This window comes from Sodiomyces alkalinus, assembly GCF_003711515.1.
Source record: "Sodiomyces alkalinus F11 unplaced genomic scaffold SODALscaffold_5, whole genome shotgun sequence".
NCBI classification, from domain to species: Eukaryota; Fungi; Ascomycota; class Sordariomycetes; order Glomerellales; family Plectosphaerellaceae; genus Sodiomyces; species Sodiomyces alkalinus.
In genome coordinates, this window is record NW_021167083.1 from 2836039 (window position 1) to 2863623 (window position 27585).

The 27585-nt window shown below is 40.0% G+C and overlaps 1 protein-coding gene and 1 non-coding gene across 2 annotated transcripts; one reads left to right on the top strand and one right to left on the bottom strand.

Moving 5' to 3' along the window:
• Positions 1 to 5002: 5002 nt before the first annotated feature.
• Positions 5003 to 6603, bottom strand: SODALDRAFT_333504 (derlin-2). The gene is made up of 2 exons (XM_028611992.1): positions 6075 to 6603; positions 5003 to 6007 (listed from the first exon to the last, which is right to left on the bottom strand). Exons 1-2 carry the CDS (start codon positions 6252 to 6254, stop codon positions 5447 to 5449), a joined length of 741 nt encoding a protein of 246 aa, XP_028466674.1. The 5' UTR covers positions 6255 to 6603; the 3' UTR covers positions 5003 to 5446.
• A 20260-nt stretch (positions 6604 to 26863) lies between these two features.
• Positions 26864 to 26935, top strand: SODALDRAFT_t120. The gene has a single exon. It is a non-coding gene; the product is annotated as a tRNA-Thr (tRNA).
• The last annotated feature ends 650 nt before the right edge of the window (positions 26936 to 27585 follow it).

The window sequence follows — 27585 nt, forward strand, 5'->3', positions numbered from 1 at the left end:
TATTACCCGGCCTGCCTCGCGAGCCTCGGCTTAAAAGGATACGCTTAATTTATTCCACTAGGAGACTATTATATGGAAGGTCCGCGAGAAAAGCCTAAAGCACCTTTTAGAGATAGAGGTTAAGGTTCCTATAGTTTACCTCCTCTCCACTAATAAAGCTATCCTCGCGGACTATAAGGAGACGCTAAGATCGATCGGCACCTAGGTAAAGCCTTATAAAGTTATCCGCTTAACCCCTAAAGAGGCCTTTTTTATAGACTCCTTACCCCTTAGACCCGAATGCCCTATATAGTTTACGAATACCACGACTACTACCCCTACGCCTAATAGTACCCTATCTATTAAAAGGCGATAATATTCGTGTTGTCTATTAAATCTGTTACTGTTATTTTAGGAGTCTCCTTTAGTTCCTTATAAAGAGTGGAGATATAAAGGATAAAGAGGATAGGGGATATTAGTAAGCCCTATAGGATATCCCCTTTAAGGTGCCGTGGGGGGCCGTCTCGCTATTAAGTAGTAATTAAGCTATACGGTCTTTTAGAAAACTATTTACTAGTATAATAAGCTATGGGAGGAAACGTGTTCTTTTAAGTACTTTAAGAAGATAATCGTAGGGGACGGTATCGAAAACGCCCTTAATATCTAGTTAAAGTATCGAAGCGGTACTACTATAGGCCTAGCTCGCCCTTACGGCTTCTGTGACTGTTTATACTATTATCTCGGTACTTCGCCCTATTCAGTTATCTATTTACTCGTTTAAGAGGAGCCGATATTCCTCCGCTATAATAGCGTTACGGTCGGTAAGTATAGCTTTAAGGACCTTACCTATTATATTAAGGAGTAATATTAGTCGCTACCTTTTCGTTATTCCGTAATTAGCCGGCGGCCGGCCTTCCTTCCTAAGCACTACCACGATAGCGTAGCGGCACCACTTTGGGTAATAGCTTATTTCGAGGCACGCTATAAAGATTATACTCAGCCTTTAGTATAAGGGGGTTCCGTAAGCCTCTAAGAGCCCTGCTAGGAGTGTATCTAGCCCTAGTATAGCCCAAGGCTTAGTCTTCTTAAGGCGCCCTATATATACGCTACGGTTATATCGCGGCGTATATTCTAATCGGGGGGAAGCTCTATGCTTAAAGGCCTATAGGTAGTAGGATAAGGGGGGGGAAGAACTTCCGGCTTAGGACTTTAGCTTTCTTAACGTATAAGGTAGCTAGGCTATCGCTATCGTCTTAGCGTAGTAGTAGTACCGAAAAGGGGTCCGGTAGCGCTTTACCCTTTATTTTTCCTTATTTCTAAAGTCGCTAAAGGAGGTTATCGTTCTTCCCGGTTAAGTATAGCAGATATCTCTAGTATAGGCACTTCGTTACCGCTATAGCCTTATCTTAGCACCTCTCCGCCGCTTAGAACTTATCGTATCGGTTTCGTGACTTCCTTACCGTATATCTACGGTGGAAGCGCTATACCTCCTAAGTAAAAGCGGTTAGCTCCGCATTCTACTAAGGGGTAAGTAAAAGTCCAGGGGTATTACCACGGCGACGCGGTATAGCCTTATCGGCCAGGGTTATAAGGTTATCGATTAGGTTATCTAGTACTAAGTCGATATCTTCTAGTATTATAATAGGGCCGGTCTACTATAATTACGTAGCGACGAGCTAGGGGACCTATAAGGGGTTAAAATCCTTCTAGACCTAATAGGGCCTAACTAGGTCCCGCGGTAGTATTATAGCGGTGCTTACCGCGGTGTCTATCTCTATATAGATTCAGGCTATCTATAAATAGTAATCCGACCCTATAACGGTCTTATTAGGGCCGTTAAAGTCGTAGCAGAGCCCTTATATCGCCTATATAAGGTTAATAATACTAGCGCGTCGGCCCGGGCAATACTATATAGTGGTTCTGGGAGGCGGGGGGGTAACTAAGTCTAGGTTCTACCGGGTTATAAGTGTAAGCAGGGTATTAGCCTAAGGGTAGTATCGCGGTGGCTATAACTATAGGGGGTAGTATAAGTTAAAGTCCCTTATAAGGATATATCGGCCTTATAGCGGCACCGTATTAAATATCCTCTAAAGGTATATTCTAGGAGACCCTAGCTAACTAGTAGTTCTCTAAGTAGATTAACTAGATTATAAAGATATTATCTCCGGTCCCGAATATAACTGTATAGGTATCACGGTAGGCCCGCTACGTCTATATATATAGCGGGTATCTTTTATAGATATAAAGGAGGTCACGGTACCCTCCTTAGATTAGCTAGTATACCCTTTAGGGGAGGTAAGCAGGGCTTTTCGTAAAAGGGTTAAGACCGGGTTCCTGGGTTACTATCACGTTATACTCGGCGCGGCACTAAAACAGGAGCTCCTACCACGCCTAACTCCTCCTTATATTCTATTAAAGAATATAGATACTTATTAGTTAAAGGGGGGGGGGAGGTTAAGATAGCGTGCCTAGTAAGACCGGGGTCTAGCTTTAGGGCTCCTACTATAGTACCTTGCTAGCCCCACGGGGGACTATATACACGCTTATCGGCCCGGGTATCGGGGAACTCTCCTAGCCCCTAATCATCTTCGAGGGGCGTCCTTTATCCCTTTAAAGGGGTCGGTCTTAGTCCTAGGGTATACTAATCTAGAAAAGGATTTACGGCTATTGCAAGTATACCCCTTTGCTTTAGCGGGTAATATTATAGTCTCTGGCTCTATACTTATATACCTCCCGGGTCTTCTCGGCCTCTTTTTTTAGTAATTAGTAGGAGTCGTTAACGGTATCATAGTCCCCGGCGTAAGCGGCGTAGCGGCGGGGGCGCCCTAGCACCGCTATATTATAATACCCTAGGCCTTACGGGTATACCAATTCTGGCTTAGTATAGTATCGGTATACTCTTTGTACCGCGGTCTAGCCGCTAGCCCTATAGCCGAAGTATAAGTATTTATAATACCTTACGGGGCTAAGGTTAGGATTATATAGTTCGTAGATATAGCTACCCCCCTTAAAAAGGAGGGTATTCCGGATAAGGCTTACTACCCACCCCTTCCGGAGAAGCCGATTTAAGGAGGAAAAGTATAACCGTACCGGTGCCGTGGTAGGGTACCCGTTATTAGAATCGGAAGAGTTTAGTCTCGGGGTTTATCTTTTATAGGGATACTAATAGGTCTTTTTTATATAGGGCACTTAGGACCTCCCGGGGGATAGCCTTAGCTAGTATAGGGTAGGTTCATATAGCTAGGGTAGCTCCTTTACTAAAGTCTTTCTTAATCTATTCCTCCTTATAGGTGGCTTACTATTATACCCTTTTAGTAGAGGTAAAGTAAATATCTCCGCTAAGTAGTTTCCGTGCTATTACGGTATTGTGTTAGATAGTTATAGTATTTATAGCTTAGATACTTTCTTTTAGGCTCCTGGTTTTAAGGGGGTAATCTTCGGGGGAGGTCCTTTAGCGGATAATTAGTTCTTAATAATACTTAGCGGGGATTATCTTCGGGGGGGCGGGGTGGCGCGGTAATACTATCGCGGGAGTCCTAGGGGTAATATCGGCCTAAGTTTCCTTAGCACTACTAATACCCTTTTAGAGTTCCTCCTGGATAACTTAGTATACGGAGGCGTATAGGTATACTAATAGCGTTATACCGGCGGCGTTCCGCGTACGTATCGTGATTAATTCCTTTACTAGCTTTATAACCTACTTAATCGTATTCCTATGAGCTAGTAGGGCCTAGACTTCTACCTTAATCTTAGCTACTCTCGGTTCTAGGGAGCGTAGTAGTCCCCTTTTAGCCTTATATCGGTTCCGCGCTATATTCTGCCTCGGGGGGGGAGCGCCTATATTACGAAAAGTGGGTTCGTTACGAATTCTACGTAGTCGAAGTCGGGATAACGCTATTTATCGATTCTTTTAGTTATACCGTAGCGCCGGCGTTACGGTGCCGCTATAATAGTATCCCGGGAGGGAGGCGGTAGTTATAATCTCTATCTCGGTAGGTTTATCGATTTTACTCCTATTACGCGCCCGTGGTTAATAGGCGTCTATATATATCTAGTATTAAATAAAGAACCTTACCCTTACTTTTAAGGAGGAACCACTAATAGTATACTACGATAATTAATAAACTAAGTAGCTACTAGAATCCCTTAGACTATAAGTCACGTCTAAATTAAAGTATCTTACTATCCACGCTTTTTAGATTCGATAAACCGTTTAAAAAGGGACCGTCTTAATTAATTAGTTCGCTACTAATAATATCGTTAGTAATAGCCTCATAAAGGTACTATCACTATAGAAATAAAGGGAGTATTTATATCTGCTTAGTATAAAGCTCCCGGCTAAATCAGATTAAAGTAATTACTAACAGAAAAGGAAAACGCCCTTCTATTGGCTTTTAATCGAGGAAAGCGGTTAATTACATCGTTCTTTTAAGTGTTTTATCTCCCTATAGGCTATTATTTAGGCTACTATTTTAAATACTGCTCAACTGCTTTTTAGCTTTAACGCCTTTAATGCCGTTAATTAATACCTAGGCCTGTTTTACCCTGGATTTTAAGCTTTAAGTCAATAAGCAGAATAGTTAGGTTTAATCCTATAGTTCTAGGGGGGTGTATTAGATACCCTTAGCCATCTTGTCGAGGTATAACAAACTATATTATACTATATAACCCCTATTTAATTATATTATAGGGTATATTCAAAACTCTCCTCAATAGAAAAGCTTTAAAGATTTAAGTAACATACCTCTACTAATAATACCTAGGTACGTACTTCTATACGATATCGACTTTATCTATTAGGGAGTTATAAAGTTATTTGCCCGGATACCTAGTCCCCCGGTTTAGTATATCTAAGCCCCTATATTTTATATAGAGAAATATATATCTATTTATAGTTTACCCTACCTATTCTCGTAATACTATTAGTTTACTCGGATCTGTAAGTATACTATATAAAATTAAACAGGGGTTAGAGTGTATTAGATATATAGAGTTCCTTAATCCTATATATCTATAGTTATTTCCCCTGCTTTTTTCTAATAGTTAGATATCCCCGTAAAGTACTACGAACTTAGATAAATACACATATAATTCCGTACCTTTATTTATATTCCGACTCCTAGTATATTATAAATCATCTTAGAGAGCACCTATGGCTATAAAGGAGACCCCCTTTATTAAGCTGGCCGATACCTCTGGAAGCCAATCTGAAGAAAGATCTCTGAAATAGTCCTGTGTCCGATAGGCTTTATTGATATCTGATCGTGACATACGTGGGTTTATGAAGCTGGTGTGCTACAGCCCCATCCTTTGCCCCAGTAGAGACAGCTTTGCGTAGCGGTGTTGTAGATCCCGAGGCCGTCCATAGCTGTTGAGACTGACTGCAACTGATGCATCAGGGTGGCCTCTCCCATAAGAATTTGACATAGTCGCCAGAAACAAGATCGAATCTGATTTGAAGTGCCGATCACCGGACTTCGCCAGCGATGTCCGGAGCACCCACAGCAAGATTATCATGGCGAATAGGGTTGCGTGTCTCGTCATTCGGGGCTTCTGCCTCGAAAAGCCGCCTCCACCACGACGGTGGATCAAAAGGCCTCGAACCATGATGCAGTGGGGGGTAGACATCGGTGAAGAAGTACCATACGTGGCCTATGACGACTCCCATAATTTCATCTTTAGGGATAGAACCATGTAGAACCAAGCTGAAGGCCATTAGGACCCACGGCAGATACGGTGCTGTGAAAACCAACAGACCCAGGAAGCTCAGCCTCGTGTCTGGATTTCGGCGGGACCATATATAGACAAGAGTAGAGGAGAGAGGGTGTCCCAAGAAAGGCATCGAGACTAGAGGGGAGAGCAGTAGGAGGCTTATCATAGCATAGACCAAAAGCCACGAGAAGTGGGCAGGTGAGCGTCCTGATGACTCCTCCAAGAGTCTTGCGTAGCGTTGAAGGAAGTAGACATGAAAGAGAAGGTCGAGGGAGAAAGGCCCGAAGTAGAGAAACGTGGTTAGGAGCCGCCAGTACTGAGACAGTATCAGCAACCTTGTGTGCACCGGGGTCGCGGGAGTATATATTTGTTCAAGAACCAACCTGTGACTTGACAAAAACGGCACGGAAACTGTAGAAGAGCTGGAACGGTGTGACAATCTGACACTGCACCATCGCGCTGGTCAACACAGTCGCTGTCGTCCACCACCTAGTGCATATGGGCATCTCCCAAAACCATGCTTCGAGAGGTAACCTCCCCCCATCTCCCATCATCTGATCCATCCTGTCGCGAGATCCGGGTTCATCGCTTAGTTGCCTGGTCTTGAGGATTGAAAATAACGGGTGGTTGGGCCAAACAACCCAGAGTACCCTCTGTTGGGGGCTCAGACAAGGTAGGAGGAGGTTAGTCGGTGAAAAGATACGTCGAATTTGTCTGATTCGAGATAACCGTTTGGACGATAGGGTAGACTGGTGGGTGTTGTGTCGGTGTTCGCTACAGCCTTGCACCCGAAAAGACGCGGTAAGAATCTCGAATAGTCACTCAATCCTGACAGAACCCATGCGATCAGCGTCAGGCCACGTCACCAGTTAGCTGTCAGAGGTATCCGCACATTCCTCGGGGTGGTACTTCCGACCGTTGTTGAATAGACCGTAGTTTTTGTTGAACAGTCCGTAAGTTTTCGGTTACGTAACGGGCACGGACTTAACCTCGGTAATCCGGGCGAACAGACACCTGCAGAATTTTTACTATAGAAAAAATAGTAGTAGCAGTTTCCTATTAGTCCTGCTACGATAAGAGGGATATACTTAACTAAGTATTAAATTTACCCTTTAGTTTTAACTATATTTTCAACGGTTCTAGTTATACTATATGAAATAATTAAGAGTCTTACTTATTATTATTATTCTTCTTCTTACTCTACTATCCTATCTAATCTAATCCATAGAAGCCTAGCTAGACTATTATTATTATTATTATTATTCTTACTCTGCTATCCTATCTAATCTATAGGAGCCTAATTTAGACTCTATAGTCTTTCTCGAGTAGCTATGAAGGGGAGAACTCGGGATCCTAGGAGAAAAACCTCTATACTTATCCTTAGTTAGAGTAATACCGTTACGGGGCCGATATAGCCCCGGTTTATCCCCTATATATATCTAGATTATACCTCTAGGCTAATAGCTAACAGGAAGGGTAATAGGCTATAGTTCGGGTTAGTCTAGGCTGGTCGTTAGCGAGGGAGTTAAGGGCTAAAAGGGTGCCGCGGCGTCTCCGCCGTGTAGCGGCTATAGTATATTATCTCCGGCCTCCCTGCGTCCCCGGGGACTATTCCTATTATCCCTTCCGTTTAATGAATAAAGAGAAAAGGTAAGGTAGGCGTTCCTGCCTCCTTTAGGGGGTAGGTGCCTGCTATATCCGGCGGTAGGCAGGAAGAGTAGGGCTCCGCCTATACCCGTAAAAATAGTAGATAGTTAATAGAGGATAAGGTCCTTTTCCTTTCCCTTTTTTCCTTCCTATAACGCCCTAAAGTTTGTTATAGGTTTTCCGTACTACGTTTACGTTTATAGTCTTATAGACTTCCTATCGCGGTATCGTACTAATTAGTAATATCTCTTAGTTCGTTAATCTTAATTTTCGTATATAATTCTAGTATATAGTTTATAGTTTATTAGTGGCGTTACGCTAGCGTAGGGTTAACTAGGTAGTATAATAGAAGTAATAATATATATAATACTAAATATAATTAGTATTGTAATATAAGTATTTCTATATTATAGTAGCGCCGTGGTAGTAGTATACTAATAGCCGTAAATACCTTCCCCTAGTAATAATCGCCGATATAAATAAGGCATAGTTTATATTATACTATATATATACCCCGGTAATATTAAGGTAGTGTCGTGGCGTCTAATTTATAATAGTTACTTATATTATAGTAAGTGTCTAGGATCTTATTCTAACGATATTAAAGCTTATACTAATACTATAGGTATTAGTACGGCGTGCTTTTAATACGCTAATAGCCGATATCTATAAAAGGATATAAGTTATCCTTATACTATAGAGGTACTATTAGTATATCGAGGTGTTTAGGTTTAATAAATTAGTAGGTCCCCCCCGTTACTAAGAAGTAGTAGTAACGTCTTATAGGCGTTTATACTATTTACTTATCGGTAACGGTTATTAGTAATAATAGTATCGCTACGGTAAGTAATCTCCTTTCGGTATCATAGTAATACCTTACTAATAATCCGTAGGCTAAGGAGCGTTTAAAGATAGCGGCTTTATCCTTTAAAAGGGCCGTTACTCGGGCGCTATCTTCCGGTCGCGGCTATAGCGGCACCTTATCGGAGGAGTTATAGGAGGTATTACGCCGACTCTAGCGCGTTAAGGTTATAGCGGGTATTCTATTAGATTATTATATAAATAGCCTTAATGAAGTCTTTTTACGGCCCTTTTACGGTATTAATCTAGCTAACTATCCTAGGGCCTTAAGTATATTAAAAGCGGGGTTAGTACCTTTAAGGGAGGTAAGGAGAAAGGTAACAAGGAGTCATTATTTCGGTGCCGCTAGGGTTCTAGCTTATAAGGCCCCTATGTAATTATAAAGGACTATTATATTCTTTTTACCCTGTTACGGTATTACCGCGTTCTTATAGGCGTCTATGACTTTAAGGGCGAGCCGGAAATCATTAAGCCTCCTCTATTATAGGAATTACTTAGGTATTACTCTAGCTTTAGTATTATACTCTAGCGCGTTATATAAATCTCTCTTAATTATAAGCCGTCTTTTTACGGTGCCAAAAAGGTCTTCACGCTCCTCCTCGGCTATATCCTAGTATTAGAGTACTACGTACTCCGCTATCTTAGCCCCTTTATTGCCGTAAGGGTACTATATTAATAGGAACTCTGGTATCCTCGCCTTAGCTGGGAAAGCCCGTAAACCTAGTTTTTCTAATCTAATCTAGGTAAATACAGAACTCTATAGTTTTAGGAGACCCCTATATTTTCGGAGGGAGTTTTATATTAGAGGGCGGTCTAGTGCCGCTATAGTATACGTGTAAGGGCGCCTCGCCTTTATCTAAGTTCTGCCCTATACCTTTATTAATGCTTTCCTTAGGGGTAAGGCCCCCGCCTAGGCTATTAGGGCGGTTAGTAAGGCAGTCTATATAAGGGCCGCGCGTATTTTATAGTATCGATTCGGGACTATAAAGGATCTCGCCGCGGCGAATACCCTCGCTAGTATATTATCCTTAATACTCTTTTCCTGGATCCGGAGGGCTTTCCTAGTACTAAGACTTATAAGGTATAAGTTAAGGGGGGGATAAAGGTCTCGTTTTTAAGAACCCTAATAGATATAGCCTTATAGGCTCTTACTACGAGTTTAAGACACCGGTTGTATACCTCTATAAATACTATTACAGGGCCGTATTAGGGGCCTACTTTAATATTATACACGACTAAGGTATAGTAGGCTATTACCGGTCTGATTACTATAAAGTATAACCTCCTTATATTCGCGAAGCTATACCCCTACGCTATAGTACTAAGCCTTAAGAGGATATATACTCAGGTAGTAAGGCGACTCTTTACCTCCTTAGTATACTATCGGAAGTCGAGTTTCCTGTTTAGCTAAACGCTTAGGAGCCTTATCGCCTTTTTCTAATACCGACGTAGTACTAAGGGGGAGTAGCGTGGGTAAGGGTTAACGCGACTTCGTAAAGGGGATATAGATATACTTAGCTAGTTCGAATTATAATCCGCTCGCTACTTTCTAGTTTAGGTAGGTTCTTTACGCGGTAGCGAGGCGGCGCCGTGTTTATACCTTAGTTCTTCCAATGGCGACGATATTCGTATTATCTATAAACCCCGTTATTATTATTTTAGGAGTCTCCTTTAATTCCTCGTAAAGGGTAGAGATGTAAAGAATAAAAAGGATAGGAGATATTAGTAAGCCTTATAGGATGCCCCCCTAAAGGTGCCGCGGGGGAGCCGTCTTATTATCGAGTAGTAGTTAGGCCGTGCAGTTATAAAGGAAACTACTTATTAGTATAGTAAGCTAAGGGGGAAATCCTTTCCTTTTAAGTACTTCGAGAAGTCGAGTATAGGAGATAGTATTAAAGGTAGTCTTTATATTTAGTTAAAATATTAAAGCGGTACCGCTATAGGCCTAGCTCGCATTTATAGCTTCCATGACTTTTTATACCGCTACCTTAATACTGCGGCCTATTCGGTTACCTATTTACCCTTTTAGGAGGAGCCGATACTCCTCCGTTACGGTAGTAATATAGTCGGCGAGTATTCCTTTAAGGACTTTACCTATTATATTAAGGAGCGATATTAGTCGTTACCCCTTCGCTATCCTATAATTAGCCAGGGGCCGGCTTTCCTTCCTTAGTATTACCACGGTAGCGTAGCGCTACCTTGGTGGGTAGTAGCTCGCTTTAATATATACTATAAAGATTATACTTAGCTTTTAGTATAGGGGGTTCTATAAGCCTTAAAAAGCCTTACCGGGAGTCCGTCTAGCCCTAATACTGCCTAGGGCTTAATTTTCTTACGCGCCCTTATATATTCGTTATGGTAATATCGTGGCGGATATTCTAACCGGGGGAAAGCTTTACACTTAGAGGCCTATAAGTAGTAGGATAAGGGGGGGAGGAGGAACTTCCGGCTTAGGACTTTAGCTTTCTCGGTATATAAGGTAGCTAGGCTATCGTTATTATCTTAGCGTAGTGGTAGTACCGAAAGAGGGTCTAGTAAAGCTTTACCCTTAGTTTTTACCTATTTCTAAAATCGTAAAAGGAGATTATCGTTTTTCCCGGTCAAGTATAGTAGGTATCGCTAGTATAGGCGCTTCGCTACCGCCACGGCTTTATATTAGCACCTCTTCGCTACCTAGAACTTATCCTATCGGTTTTATAACTTTATTACCGTATATCTATAGTAAAGACGCCGTGCCTCCTAAGTAAGAGCGGTTAGCTCCGCGTTCTATTAGGGGGTAAGTAAGAGTCCGGGGATACTACCACGGCAATACGGTATAGCCTTATCGGCTAGGGTCGTAAGGTCTTTAATTAGGTTATGTAATACTAAGTCGATATCTTCTAGTATTATAAAGCGGACGGTCTATTATAGTTACGTAACGGCGAGCTAGGGGACCTATAAGGGGTTAAAGTCCTTCTAGACTTACCGGGGCCCGATTAAGTCCCGTGGTGGCCCTAAGTGGGTGAATTCGGCTTTTATGCAGTTAAAACCCGGCTTCGGATATTTAAAAGCCCACTACAAAAAGGCCTAAAACTGCGCCAACGACCGTTGTTCCTGTCTCGACTCCCCTATACAGGATACAGCACACCTTATTCTTTCCTGCCCTTTTTATAAAAACGAACGAAAAGCCCTGCAGGAAGCCCTAGCAGGTCTAGCGCTATCTCTACCGCTATTATTCGGTACCAAAAGAGGAATACAGACCTTATAGGCGTATCTTTTAGCTACTAAAATAGCTTTAGGGGAGTGGTATAGGGCATAAACCTCGGATCCTACGGTCTAGTTTTATTGCTCTGGTCTTTTACCTATTAGGTTTATTAGGCAGATTATTACGGAGGATTTCCTTTATTATTACTACTACGCTTTATTATACTATACCTAGCTTCTGATAGCCTTTTGCCCTTAGAGCGATAGGCGTCGCGCTATAGCTTTAGGGCTGTATGCGCGTAATGAATTAAAAAATACAAAAAGAAACAAAGTCCCGTAGTATTATCGTCGCGGTGCTTACCGCGGTGTCTATCTCTATATAGATTCGGCCTATCTATAAATAATAATCCGACCCTATAACGGTTTATTGGGACCGCTAAAGTTACAGCGGAGCCTTTATATTACCTATATAAGGTTAATAGTGCTAGTGCGCCGGCCCGGGCGGTACTATATAGTAGTCCCGGGGGGGGTTACTAGGTCTAGGTTTTACCGGGTTATAAGGGTAAATAGGGTATCGGCCTAGGGGTAATAACACGGTGGCTATATTTATAAGGGGTAGTATAGGTCAAAGTCCCCTATAAGGATATAGCGGCCCCGCGGTAGTATTATATCCAATATATCTTATAAGGGTATATTCTAGGGGATCCTAGCTAACTAGTAGTTCTCTAAGTAGATTAACTAGATTATAAGGGCGTTATCTCTAGTCCTAAATATAACCGCGTAGATATTATAGTAGGCCCGCTATATCTACGTATATAGCGGGTATCTCTTATATATATATAGGAGGGCCTGGCCTCCTTCTTAGATTAACCGATATACCCCTTAGGAGGGGCAGACAGGGCTTTTCGTGAAGGGGTTAAGGCCGGGTTCCTAGATAGCTATTATATCGTACTTAGCGCGGTACTAAAACAGGAGCTCCCGCCGCGCCTAACTCCTCCCTAAAGTCTATAAAAGGACGTGGATTCTTATTAGTTAGTAGGGGGGGAGGCTAAGATAGTATACCCGGTATAACCGGGGTTTAGTTCTGGCTTTAAAGCTCCTATTCTAATACCTTACTAGCCCCGCGGGGGACTATATAGGCGCTTATTAGGCCCGGTATCGGGGAGCCCTCCTATCCTTTAGTCCTTTTCGGGGGGCGTCCTTAGCCCTTATAGAGGGGCCCGTTCTAGTCCTAGGCGATAATAATCGGGGGAAGGATTTACGACTATTATAGGTATACTATTTTGGTCTAGTGGGTAATATCGAAGTCTCTAGCTTGGTACTTATACGCTTCGCGAGTCTTCTTGGCCTTTTTCCTTAGTAGTCGGTATAAGTTGTTAAAGGTATTATAGTCTCCGGTATAGGCGGTATAGCGGCGGGAGCGGCTAGGCGCTATAGCGTTATAGTATCCTAGTCTTTATAGGTGTACTAATTCGGGCTTAGCGTAGTAGCGGTATACCCTTCTTACCGTAGGGTAGCCGTTAGCCCTATAACCGAAGTATAGGCACTTATAGCACTTTAGGGGGCTAAGGTTAGGATTATATAGTTCGTAAATATAGCTACCCCCTTTAAAGAGGAGGGTATTCCAGATAAGGCTTACTACCCTTTTCGGTAAAGCCGATTCGATAAGGAGAAACGCTACGCTACTAATACTATAATAGGGTACTCGCTATTATACCTAGAGGATTTTAGCCTCAGGGTTTATATCTTATAGGGATACTAGTAAGTCCTCCTCGGATAGGGCATTAAGAACCTCCTAGGGGATAGCCTTAGTAAAGATAGGGTAGGTTTATACGGCTAAGGTAACTCCTTTACTAAAGGCCTTCTTAATCTATTATTCCTTATAGGTAGTCTACTATTATACCCTTTCAGTAAAGGTAACGTAAATATCTCTATTAGGTAGCTTCCGTGCCGCTACGGCGTTATATCGGGTAATCGTAGCGTTTATAGCTTAAATAATTTCCTTTAGGGTCCTAGCTCTAAGGGGCTAGTCTTCGGGGAGGGTTCCTTAGCGGACTATTAATTCCCGGTAATACCTAATAGGGATTACTTTAGGTAGGGCGGGGTCCCGCGGCGGCGCTATTATAGGTACTTAGGCTATAATATTAGTCTAAGTCTCTTTTATACTACTTATTCCTTTTTAGAGTTTCTCACGGATAATGTGGCGGACGGATACGTATAGGTATACTAATAGTGGCGTGCTAGCGTTATTACGGGTACTATATATCGTAATTAATTTCTTTACTAGCTCCACGACCTATTTAATCGTGTTCTTATTAGCTAGTAAGGCCTAAATTTCTACCTTAATCTTAGCTACTCTCGGTTCCGGGGGGCGCGGTAGTCCTCTTTTAGTCTTATATCGGTTCCGCGCTATAACCTACCTCGGGAGGGGGGGGGTATAACGAGCGTATAGCGGGAATATAATAAGATTATTTACCGGGCGAACTTTAGTAAGGAGCTACTTTGTAATCGTGGGCGAGCGATACGATATATAAGGTATATAGCGATAAGCGGATAGTAGGGGCGGACTATACCGGGTTAGAATATAAATCAGGGGCGTAAAGCGGGCGTAACGATAATAGAGCGGGGAACTTATAATAGAAGGTTAGGGGGTAGCCGGCCTTTTACCCTTATAGGCGCCGGTACCGGCTCCCCCTTTAGTGATAAAGGTCTTATTACTGGGTATCTAAAGGGGTAGGGGAGTTAGACCGAGGCGGGCGTTACGGGGGCGGAGCGGGGGCGGCGCGAGGATAGTATAACCCGGGACCCCGTTAGATCCCCTACTATATAGCCGAACGGTACCGGGGTATCCTATACGGGAGTTCTAGGGCCGTACTTATACTATACCGACTATGTAAAACTTACCTTAAGAACGATAGCTTAAAGGAGGAAAAGAGGAAAGGAGGAAAAAAGAGGTAGAGAGGGAGGTTTATAAGAACAGGGAGCGGTAGATTAGCTCTACGAGTCACCACGCCTTTTAGAGAATAATAGCCACGCCTGGCCTATACTATAGCGCCTTCCCCGGAGAGCCTATATAGCGCGAGTAAGGGAGGTATATAACTAAATAAGGGCTACTATAAATAGTAGGTATACGAAGGAGGTTTTAGAATAAATAATAAATAAAGGGAGTAAGGGGGGGTAGGCGCGCCCCCCCTATAGAAGGGAGGGAGGGTATAAAGGGTACCGCGGCGAGGGGAGAATAACCTCGCCAGATCCGGAATAAAGGAAAGGACGGTGGCGAGGCACCGTGGTAATAGCGTACCGAGGGCGTGTATAACCTAACACGGTACCTAATAAACTAATTAGCCGACCCCTATTAGCTATTAGCCCGGAGGTAAGATCCGGTTTTCGAATAGCGATACAAACGGGGCCGCGGAGTAATACCGTAGAGGCCACGTATAATAGAACTGCTTATATAATAAGAGCGTAGGGGTTTTTATCTATTAACGGTTTCCCCTTAAGAATTAGAGAAGGACTATTACCTAGGTGGCTAGCCTAGCTTAGCTAAGCGAGAGCAGAGTAATAAATAATAAATAAATACTATTCGCTTACCCCCTCGCACTTATACCTAAAATACTATAGATACTTAGACTTAGTATCTCGAGCCTACCCCCGTTATCGTTATTAGCGACTCCAATAATAAGGCTCCCTCGCCGGCTATTCCCCCTACTCTTACGCCTACTACCTTTACTACCTCTAATTAGGGGAACTATAATATCAGGGCTATAGCCTTACGTCCGCCCGTTTCTAGGCCGACTACTATATCTGCCACGGCTCCGACTACTATTTCGATAACTGCCCCTAGATCTGCCCCTAATACTACCCCTACCTATAGATCGACTACTACCCCTGCCAGCCTGCCAAGCGCGCCCCCGCCCTTATAAAAAGGAGGGAGAGTATAAAGGGTACCGCGGCGAGGAGATAATAACCTCGCCGGATCCGGAATAAAGGAAAGGATAGCGGCGAGTAACTATAGCAGTAGCGTACTAAGGACACGTACGACCTAACACGGCACCTACTAACTAGCTAACCCCTATTAGCTACTAGCCTAGAGGTAAGATCCGGTTTTCGAATAGCGATAAGAACGGGGCCGCGGAGCGATACCGTAACGGCTATGTATAATAGAACTTCCTTATATAATAAGAGCGGAGAGGTTTTTGTCTGTTAACGGTTTCCCCTCGAAAATTAGAGAAGGACTATTACCTAGGTGGCTAGCCTACCTTAGCTAAGCGAGAGCAGAGTAATAAATAATAATAATAATAATATATAAATCCTACTACTTTGAAAAATATAAATATACCGATATCTATAGAAGATATCGAAGAAATATAGAGCTATAATGCCCATAGAAAAAGTAAGTTAGTTACGCTTATAAATAAAGAATCTATAGATAAAGATAAGGACTTTTCCTACCTAGAAAAGGTTTATATAGATTTATACGGTCTAATTAACCCTATATCCTGTAATAAGAAGCATTGGATCTTATTTATAATAGACGGATCTACCCGGTATCTATAGACTAAATTACTAGTCGATAAATCAGAAACGACGGTTATAACCGCTATAAAAGAGTGGAAAATTCCGGTGAGTGATAATAACTATAATACAAAAATAAAAGAAATTAATACCGACGGCGGGCGAGAATTTAATAATACCTCGTTTAAACGCCTTTTCTTAGGCGTAAATCATAGTATAAAGCCCTCTATACCCACGAAGCACAAGGCTCTGTAGAAAGGATAATAAGGACTATAATAGAAAAGGTCCGTGCCCTTCTCTTCCACTCTAGGCTACCGCGATATCTTTAGGGTAACGCTGTTTATTCAGCTATTTATATATATAATAAAACCCCTAATACGGCACTAGGCTTTAAAACGCGTTACAAATTAAAAGAAAATTGAAAGCCTAATATTAATATTATAAGGGTCTAGGGATCAATTCCTTATTATAAGAATAATAACCTAAATTTAAGGAAATTAGATACTAGAGCCCTTCGAGGTGCTCTAATAGGCTTTAACGATTATAGTTATAAAGTATATAATCCGTAAACCAGGAAGACTAGCTGGTTCCGCGACGTATGTATACTAGAAAATCAATTCCTCACTTCTTCTTCGGAAAATATAATTAATACAAATAAGCCTGATTATAAAGATAAATATTCAAGTGAAGATTTACCTCCTACCTTATAGGCAGAATTGGTTTCCTACTATAGGCCTTATTAGCCTAGTCAGTACTATAAATATAATATATCTAAAGAGGTCGATTTTAATTCTACGAATTTAAAAAGACCTTTTAGTTCTATCTAAACCGAAGAAGATAACGGTTAAGAATTAGATAATAATCTATATCCGGCGGCTACTATACGAAAGAGTTAACGGGCAGCGGGCTGTTTTATTGCAGCTGCGAATAATAATAATAATAATAATAATAATAATAATAATAATAATAAAATAAATAGCCCGGCTAATAATAAAAGCCTAGATACCAGGTTTAAAGTATAAATTCCTTCTAAATCTTTAGAGGAATTTAGGGATTATGTGTCTATTAATTATACATCTTATGATGATAATAAGCGCTTGTTATATATAATAGAAGATACTATATTGGGAAACTTTAGTTAAAAGAAAGTCCCTACTTCTTTCTAAGTGTAAACGCTCGATACGAGCCCGGTACCTATAAACAGGCTATAACCTGCCTAGATAAAGATAAATAGATTGAAGCTATAGTAGGTGAAATAACAGAACTTTAAAAACGAAGAACCTAGGATCTAATAACGGTCGATACGTCTTAAAATAACTATACTACCTAAAATAACACCCATAACGTCTTAGGAGGTCGTTAAGCATATAAAATAAAATATAACGATAAAAATAAGGCTATACAATATAAAGCTAGGTGGTGTATATAAGGGTTTAATTAAGTACTAGGTATTAACTACCTAGAAACCTTTTCTACTACCTCTAGGCTAGAAAGCTATAGATTAGCTTTTATACTAGGCGTATCCCTAGACTGGAATTTCCGGTAGTTCGACGTTAAAAACGCGTTCGTACACGCCAAAATAGATACCCATATCTATACTATATAACCTATAGGCTTCGAATAAAAAGAAGGCTCTAATAATAAGAATAAAACGATTTATAAGCTGAATAAAGCTTTATACGGTCTAAAATAGAGCCCACGGCTCTAGTATAATTTCCATAATAAAATACTACGTACTATCGGTTACTGCGTCTCCAATGACGATAACGGTATTTTTACTTATTATTAAAAGGATAAAAATAATGATATACACCGTGGTATACTATTATGCTATGTTGATGATAGAGTGGTATTAAGCCCTTCTAACACTATAATATAATACCTATATACAGAAATATTAAAAGAAATTTCACTTTTAGAGTCCGGTTCTATATTAATATTCTATAGTTTAGGTACTTTTCTATCGCAGGTGCTTTATAATTCTTGCAGAGAGATAGGGAAAACGTTATAGATCCTTATAGTCTTTAGGAGGGCGAGTTAATATACTAGTCTATATATACCTATAATCTTGGTAATTTTATATAGTCTAATAAACTTATCGCTAAGTTTCTTCGAAGGCCTATACTATCGGATATTCTTCGTGGAGAGTAAAATATAGTTATTAACCGCGAAGTATCTTTAGGTCCTCCCGTTATTATAGTATCGTTTATACGTTCTTTAGGCTTTTTGAATTAGGTCTATAAAGGAGTAGCGGCTAGCTATATATTACTCCGTGTATATCTTAGCCTTAGCTAAATAAGCCTCCCCTGCCCTAGGTAATTATACTTTATTAGGGCCTCTCGGATTATACCCTATTAGTACGTCCGCGGGTATTCGTTATATAGCGGAGTGCTACGCTATATTATAAGTAAATTTCGTAAGAGCCTAAGCGGTCTATCTAATTATCCTATTCCTAGGAGTAGAAGACTCTAAGATAGTATTCCACGTTCTGGTTTTATCTTTTTATCTAGCTATAAGTCTATAGCTACCACGCTATAAATAAGCGTTATTTAGTGCCAAAGTAGCCGTAAAGGGTAGTCTAAAAATAGCTTATAAATAAGGACCCTTAGTCTGATATAATGCTATTAGGAACCCCAAAGGTTCGCTATATATATAGTACTAATAGTCGTTCCCCTAAGTAGGCTAAGATAGCGAAGGTCTAAGAGTAGGAGAGGTATAGCACGGTTTCTAACGTTTATTTATTTCTAGTCTCGCTACCTTTTACTAAGTCTGGATTTATAAGTTCGCTATTATCGCTAGACCCCTAACCGACCTACCACGGATAGATAGGGTAGGATTCTCGGATAGTACGTTAAGGATAAAAGAGCTATAGCATAATACGAACATAGCCGCTAGTCTGCTATGGAGAGGGTCTATAATACTAATAAGCTAAAGCTAAGGGGAGTCCTAAAAACCCTTTAGCACCTATATAACTACCTTTATAGGGTTTACTTTATCCTCGAAACCGACGCCTAAGCCCTTTTATCCTAGTTAAAAGGATCTACTACTAACCTCCCTAATATGCTAATTACCCGATGGCTCGCCTAAATCCGGCTCTTCGACTTTAACGTTCAGTATATTAAAGGATCTAAGAACACTATAGCTAATAGACTCTCTTAAATATCTGGAATACCTTTTCATTAAACTAATAACGATACCGAAGAAGACCTAGCTAATTTCGTGGATAATAGGATCTTCCGTATAGAAGCCGAGAAGTAATTCGATAATCCTGCCCTAGCTAATAATATCCACGATAAGGACCTTACCTAGAGTTTGTTGTCCCGAGAAGTAGCTATCTTTTTAACGACCTTTCGCGTGCCTAGAGGAATACATCCTAGGGAAGCCCGTAGAGTTAAAGATAGGGCTACTCGTGTATTCCTTAAGGATAGACTATTATAGACCCGAGTAACTAAGGCCGATTTAACCCCTAAACGCTAGATTAACGATAAGGACGCCTAGGTTAACCTAATTAGGAGAGTCTATAACAAATCCGATAGCGAGGAAGATAGGGTATTTACTATCGCCTCGCCGCTAACTACCTCTAGGATAGTATTTATAAGAGTGTTTAGAGGTTTATTAAGGCCTAATTTAAATACTAGGCCTATTTTAGCCGTTTCTAAGAGGATCCCCTAATCGCTGTAAGCCTACCCGAAACCGCCCTCCCTTTTACCTAGATTAGCCTAGACATTTAATATCTTTAAGGATAGTATCTTATAAAGGTCCGCTATATATTCATAGGTTAGGTTAAGGCTTAACTGCTAAAGAAAAACACGTCTAAGGCTATTACCATATTTCTATAAGAAGATATAATCTATAGGTATAGGCTTTATATAATCCTCTTTATAGATAGAGGTCTAGAGAATAAGGGTTATATAATTAAGCTAAACCGTCGCTATAGGATTACTTAAAAGCTCGTCTCGGCCTATTACCCCCGCGCTAATAGCCTTAACGAGGTTATATATAAGGCTATTACCCACGCTCTGTCTATCTAGTTAAAGCTTTACCCTAGAGCCTTTGACGAGATCCTCCTAATAGTCCTTTTCGCTAACCGTATAACAGTAAAAGCTTCTACTAGCTAAATCCCTTTCTTTCTTCTATATAGCTATAAGGCTATTACCCTAATTAAGACGACCTGCATAACTTAGAGAGTACTAGACTAAGGCCGTGTTAAAACACTAAGGATAAGATAATACTTCGGTTAAGGGCTTTTACCTAGCTTAATACCGACCGATATACTACTATTACTATAATTAGTAAATAATAAGAGCGGCAGATAGCCTATATTAATACTAGCTATACTAGGGTACTCTATTAATAAGGCTATAAGTTAAGGATTTTATACTAGTTTATAATACTACAAAAACTATTAATATAAGCTGTAAGGCTAAGCTCGATTACCGCTAAAACGGCCTATATTGTATCCGGAAGGCTACTCACGATAATAAGTCCTTGATGCTTAAGACTCTTACTAGGGGAGAACTAAAAGAGAATACTTTTACCGCTAACCGTCTAATAAAGTTTATCTAAGACGATAATAGGTATTAAGAGCCTAAGGATAACGAGGAGCTTAAGATTATATACCCTGCTCGAGGAGCGCTTATTACCGAAGAAGTTACCGAAGTACTTCTTTTACCTAGTAAGGACACTAAGAAAGATACTAGGGCTAAGGATAGTATTAGTTCCCCTGAATATACTATTAACGGTCTTTTACGCCACTCCGAGAGACTAAGAGAGTTATTAGGAGAGTATTATAAGAAGCTAGAGGAAGAGTTAAAAAAGATACGGGAGTCTAGTACTGTTAAGGTGCAGATTCTGTAGCGCCTAGATTTGAACCTAAGTATAAGGATTATACTAGTAAGCTATATTTCGTTCCTTATTACTACTTTCTATGATTTCCTTTATTTTTAAAGCCTATACTTACTAGGAGGCTAGCGTTTAGGCTTAGGGCTAAGGCTAAATAGAGCTAAGTCCTTTATCTATTCAGAGTCGCGATATACGCTAGTATAAAGGGCATAAACCTATAAATAATCTTCCTAACTATTACCCTAGTCCGTTTCTTTTTTAAACTTTTACTTTTATTACCCTAATTAGAAGTATTATAAACCTATCTAAACTTATTTCCCCGATTAAAAGACTTTTCCCTATATTTCTTATTTATTATATTTACGAGTAAGTCTAACTACGTAGATATTATAGAGATATACCACTATATACACTCCTTTCTATAATACGTATAGGTTTCTTTTACCATAATCTCGAATTCTTTACTTCTATTCCCCTAATCACCGTATAATTTATCGGACCTAAGCTACATTACACCTAGTTTAATATAAGCTACCTATTCTACGGAAGGGAGTTATAGTCGGGAATAACTAGTATAGGGACGGTTACTAAGGGTATAATATAATTAAGAGAAATACCGTTAAAGGCTATAAGCCGTAAACCGTAAATCCCTCCTCTACTAACCCTAGTACTAATAACTTATTAAGTTATTATATTAATCTTCATAGCCTGATTTTAGAAGTATAAAAACTCTCTCCTTTCTACTACTTAAAGCCCCTTTTCCTAATCCCTATTACTAATCGCTCTCCCTATTACTATTATTATATACCTATTCTCCTTACCACGCCTACTTATACTACCCTTAAGCCTACTATATATAAGTTCCTTGCCTAGAAAGTAGAGATTAATACTATACCTATTAGTAGAAGAGTAAGTTCAAGATACGAAGTTAACGGCATTAAAAGCCCCGCTAGAAAAACCCCTAAAAAAAACAACGTAATATTACGATAACGATAGCGATGTTAGTAATAAAAACCGGAAAATCCGGGGGTTCCCTAGCTTTATTAGCCTAATTAAGCGATTACCGGCCGCTGCCTATAAATCTTATTCTTCTTATAAGGGCTTTATTAGTAGATAGGCCTTTAGAATCTACTCGCGTAAAGAGGAGCAAAAAAGAAGAAGATAAGCTATAAGGAAGACCTCCTTTTATACCTATTTTCCCCTAACCTTACTACCCTACCCTGCTTTCCTATATAATAACGACGACGGCGACGATAATAGTACCGATAAGTCCTAAAATTCCTTTCTATTCCCCTAATTAGACATATCACGAAGTTCTTGCGAAAAGAGTAATATCTCTAGTTACTATAGAACGTCGCTTCTTAGAAATCCCGTTTACTTACTAGAGTTATACTATTTAGTTACTTAACCACCTAATTCCCTTCCCTAAAAGCCACCTAGTAAACTATATACCTATCCTTATTACCTATTCCCCTGATTATAAAGCACCCTATTAAGTAAGTAGCTTAGTTTCTAGGTTAGGGTTGCTTTTATAGTTACCTTCCTTAGGCCCGTACTTCTTAGAGACCCGATACTAGACCTAAGCCCCTTTAGGGAGCGGAATAGTCTAGTAAATAACTGTTTCCTTCCGGTTAAGCACCTCCTTAGCCTTACGGATAATATTATAATACTTATCTACCTCCTTCCTATACTAAGCTAAGAGTATTAGGATAAGACTAAGTAAGCTATTATAAGCCTTAGCGGTCTTACCGCTATAGGCCTAGCGTATCTAGCGAGTAATCCTATAACCTATAGCGGTTATATTAACTAGGAAGATACCGGTTCGAGGGGAGTAAATCGGGTATTATATATCGTTATAAAAGGGCTACGGTAGTACTAAGTTATCCTTAAGGAGGGGATTATAGTATTTAAAGCTAAGGTAATCACTATTAGGCTAGCTTATCTTATATTTAGCCTACTAGAACGCCTTACGAAGGCTATCGACCTGGAATGTATAAGCAGACTTATAGAATAGATAATTAGCGTAGTCGGGGAAGTGTGGATTTTCCGGTAAGGAGACGTACTTATAGAATAGGTACGTGATCTTATTATTAACCCTATCTATTATAGCTATCTAGCGTTCTTCGTAGTATTAGTAGGGTATTTTATTAACTACGCTATATACCTATATAATAAGTGCCCTAGCGGCGTAAAGCCTTATTATAATCTTTATAATATAATCTTTTTAGGGACCCGCGAGGCCTTTAGCTATAAAGATACGATAACGGAATAAGGGCGTTTTAAAGAAGTAACGTATCTACCTAAACAGAGCCTATTCTATATCCTAGTTAGTAATATTTAAGAAGGTATCCTAAAACCGGTTCGTAATGGTAAGCCGGGTATCTAAATTAACGACTAAAAATTGAAGGTTAAGCTTAATATACGAAACGCCGCCCTTACTAGCCACCGCGAACTAACCGATATAAGTATTAACCTTAGCACCGAAGTTAGCACGCCCTAATTAGAGTAACCACGAGAAATAAGGAAGGAATACTTATAGTTATATCTATAGGTATTACCTAAACGTTATACTTATTAGGAGTGCCCCTTATTAGACGCGTCTTAGACTAAAACCACGGAATGGGCTTAACGGACTCTTACCTGCTAACGGCCTTCTTATGCTTATACGGTTCTGCTTTATTTAATACCCTAATTATATACTTAGAAGCTATAATATATACTTACGAAGTTAAGAAGTTAGGGTGCTGTCTATAAGATATCTGAAGAAGTGGTGAAGTTACTTAAAAGAAGAGCAACGAGGAGCCGGGGATCCTACGTCTTTTATATTTAAGAGACCGATAAGCAGCGATATTAACTAAGCGGCTTATAGCTTTTATAAGTTAGAGGAGGCGTCTTTAATAAAGTAATCACGGCTATTTAATCTACCTTTATAGCTATTTATAGCTACCTCCTTTTATTTTCCTTTATTATAGAAGCATAACTCCGCCTACTACCTAATAATAAATGAAGAGCCTTATCCAATATTTACCAGCTAATCATAGTAAGTGTTTCTAATATCGATTTCCTAATTTAGCACCTTCTTTCCAATTTATAAAGGCTATCTTTATCACGACTTAGGAAATAACCTCTTTTAACGACTAAAAGACCGTTCGAGCTGTAGTTATAAGTTAAGGACTCCTGCTTAAAGGAAAGAGCCTTTAGAAGAGGTCTTTAGAGGATAAATAGAACTCTCTATAGCCTTAATCCTAATCTCCCCCTTTAATATATTCTTATAAACCCTAATTTACCTATTCTTTCCCTATTAAACTTTATGCTTACCACCTTATCCTCCTAGTTTCCCTAACACCCTTTTTGCCCTTTTTCTTTTTTTTTTTCGTAAGGAATTATTACTAAAGACCCTAATTAGGGTAACGCAAGCACCCGCGAATGTTAAGAACTGTAAGCACCGATACTATAGCCGCTAACGACTCGGTTGATTACTAGGCCACTACTCCGAAAGGTTTAGACTTAACTACGGGCGTTTAGCCTAAGGGACGGACCGCTATTAAGCCAAGCACTAGGCCCCATAAGGAGTATAATCCTAAGAAGAGCAGGTAGGTATTCCTAGCGAGTGGTTTACCGTACCGCCTCTTTTAGGCTATAAATAACGATACCCCTTATACTAGGTTTAGAGCTATCTTAAAGGACGGCTAGTAAATAGTTTAGGGACTCTTAGATAAGAATAAGAATAACGGGCTAAATGTAAAGATTATAGGACTAGCCATATTATAGTCCCCTTTAATAATCTTATATAGCGAGTAGTACTTTAAAGTCCGTTCTATTTTAATATTAGCCTACTGGCTACGTAAAGATATTAAGGCTAATAGGTAGTAAGAAAAGGGCGTTATAAAAAAGGTAGTAAGTACGGTGATTAGCCGTAAATAAGAAGATTTAAGGCCTAAGGTATTCCTTAATAAGATTCCGTGCTAGGTAATAGATACTAAGGGTAAGGTGGAGTTTATAACTCTTACCGATAAGGCGCGGCAGCGTGCTAAAACTAGCCGCTTTATCCCTATACTCTACCACGTTAATAGTAACTATTTTATTAGCCTAATTATTAACTAGAAGACCTGGATTATATATAGATACGATAGTATATAGTCTAATAGTAAAGGTAAATAACGCCTCCTCGAGGTTACCCGCCTTATAATACTATAGTTAATTCTTATCGGAGCCCCTAAAAAAGCAGTTAATAATATAACTAAGAAATTCTATACCGTCCTTAGCCCTATATAATAGAATAGTTACTCCTATAATCCTTTTATTATAGAATAGATTAAAGCTTTAGTCTAAGAGGAATATCTATTGCCTTAGAGCTCGAAAGTTTATAGGTTCGCTAAGGCCGCTATTACGGGAATAATATAAGGGAATATACTCGGTATATTAAGGAAGGCTAGGTGATTTATATTAGTAAGCTCTTTGGCTTCGGCCGTTATACGGAGTTAGCTATAAAGCCTATAACGCTACCTCCCGAAATCCTTAAAACGATTAGATTCTAGCCTATTAATAAGACTAAGAAGTGGATACTAGTTAACCCGCCTAAGGGTCCTAAGACTCCTAAGACGCCTAAGGCTAAGGAGGAGTCTATTAATCTTACTAGTTTCTATAATCCCGAGATTATAAACCTTACTAGCACGCTAGGCCAGAGTTTCCAGGACCCCCTGGTATTATCCGATAGCAATAGTAATATCGATAATATAGGTCTTAGTAGTCTTAAGCTCTCGACGCCTAAGGGTAAAAAAGCCGTGAAGTAAACGCGAGCGGCTATTAATAAAACACCGCCTCCGAAAACACCTAAGACTCCTAAGACTCCTAAGGCGGCGTCTAAACCCTTACTATTTCGAAGAAAAGGAGTTACGATATCTAAGATAAATACGAAAAGGAGGCGAAGTACTAGCCTAAGGGTACTAAGATATCTTATTATATTCTCTACTATAGACTCGTAGATATACGGCCTTTAGCTAAGCGTGTTAGTCCTATTAGGCTAAGCCTATACACTACGGAAGAATAGGTTAAGTCCTTTAATAACCTATACCGAGTAGGTCTTAGAGATATAGTAGCTAAGAGTACTCTATATCTACCGCCGCCTTAAGTAGTACCTTAGGAAGGATAGCTCCGTTATAGCACGGGAATTAAATAGGAGGCAGATAAGGCTACCGCTAATTAAGAGGCTAGAAAGGCTAGGAAGCCTAACTATAAAGTCGGAGGAAGAACTTTACGGAAGCGTAAGTAAAGGTATATATAGAGGATTAGATAAGCGACGTCTTAAGGATATAGCGGGCGAAGATAGTAAGGAAACGGTATATACGGAGGAACTAAAGCTAAGACGATCCTTAACTTAGTATACATAGAGGACGGGGTGATTAGAGGAATAAGGGTATACGATAGCTCTTTACTTAGTTTATTTACTTATATCTACTTATGTTTAGGAGTTATCTACGCTATAAGGGCGTAATTAAGATAACTAAGGCTATATTATAACCGCGTAGATACGGGTTTAGAGTGGTTCTAATAGCCGGTTATATAACCCCCTTTCCAAGGCTATAGGATCTACCTCCTATATATATATATTAAGGACAGGCTCCGGACATCCCTATTAAGGGAGTATCATTTAATTATTATCCTCTTTTATAATTACTTATTCTACGTTTAAGGTATCTTTCTAGTTTAACTTACGTTACCCTAATCAGAATAGTAACTACTAATCTACTTCTTCGCTAAAGGTTATAGCGGTATTAGTTATATTTTGGTTATATATCGTGGTTTTACTGGACTAATCTCCTTATCTAATCTTTATCTTAACGATCTGGTGCCACTACGTCTTTATCTGGTTATATTACTAGCACCCGTATATCTCCATATAATCATTTATACTTTATTAACCTACTCGGTATAAGTGTTAGGGTGGCTAGCGGCCACTAAGCTATTATATAGCCCGTTATTAAGGGTGCTATTAAGAAATAATATCTTAATATAAGCTACCTAGTTATAGCCTCCTACTTATGCTAGGTTCCTTTCGAATATTAGTAGGAAGCGTGTAAATGGCTAGTTAGGCTTTTCCTTTATCGATTTAAGGGCGTTAGTAACGGGGATAGCATAGGTGGTAGACACACCTAGTGGCCGCGTAAGGTCGTGGGTTCGAATCCCACTCCCCTTAATCGTGCGCGATTTCGTTTCGCGCGCGACCTACCCGGAGCTCCTACACGTTATAGGGGTCCCCGTACGTCGGGGAGATATCTATTAGCTTATGCGCTAATAAGTAGAACCACACTGCCTCCGGTATATACCCTCCTTAGGAGGGGAGAGTATATATCTACTACGCGTAATTAAGCGCATCTATATACTACTACGATTAAGCCCTGGAGCCTAGGATACTCCGGGGAGTGTGCAGTATATAAGGATAAGTCCCGGACTAATAACTTTGGTTCGCCTATTCTTTACTTTTATATATAGGTTATATAAATAACTAGATACTGGTTATAGGCTTAGTCTTCTTAATAGACTTATACTATAACTTTGGGCTGTATATATATATTAAAAAAAAGGCATTAGTGGCATAGCCTTACTTATTACGATCCCTATATATACGGTTAAGATAGGCTATTAAGTCTTCTAGGTTATAGTCTCTGTTTATGCCTTTAATAACGACGAAGGTGCTAACTACCTACTAAGGCTAAGTATCCAAGCACGTGTTAATTACATGCCACGCCTTTGTATTACTACGAAATAGTGGGCTATTAAGTTTAAGCTTTAGTTATATAGCCTAGGACTAGGCGGTATATTCTATACGTTTTCTACTGAATTTCG

Excerpts from the sequence above, each read along its gene's own strand:
- SODALDRAFT_333504 (XM_028611992.1), bottom strand. The coding sequence starts at position 6,254 with ATGGATCAGATGATGGGAGATGGGGGGAGGTTACCTCTCGAAGCATGG. Across the intron at positions 6,008-6,074 it reads CCGTTTTTGTCAAGTCACAG|TACTGGCGGCTCCTAACCAC; the intron begins GTTGGTTCTTGA and ends ATACTGTCTCAG.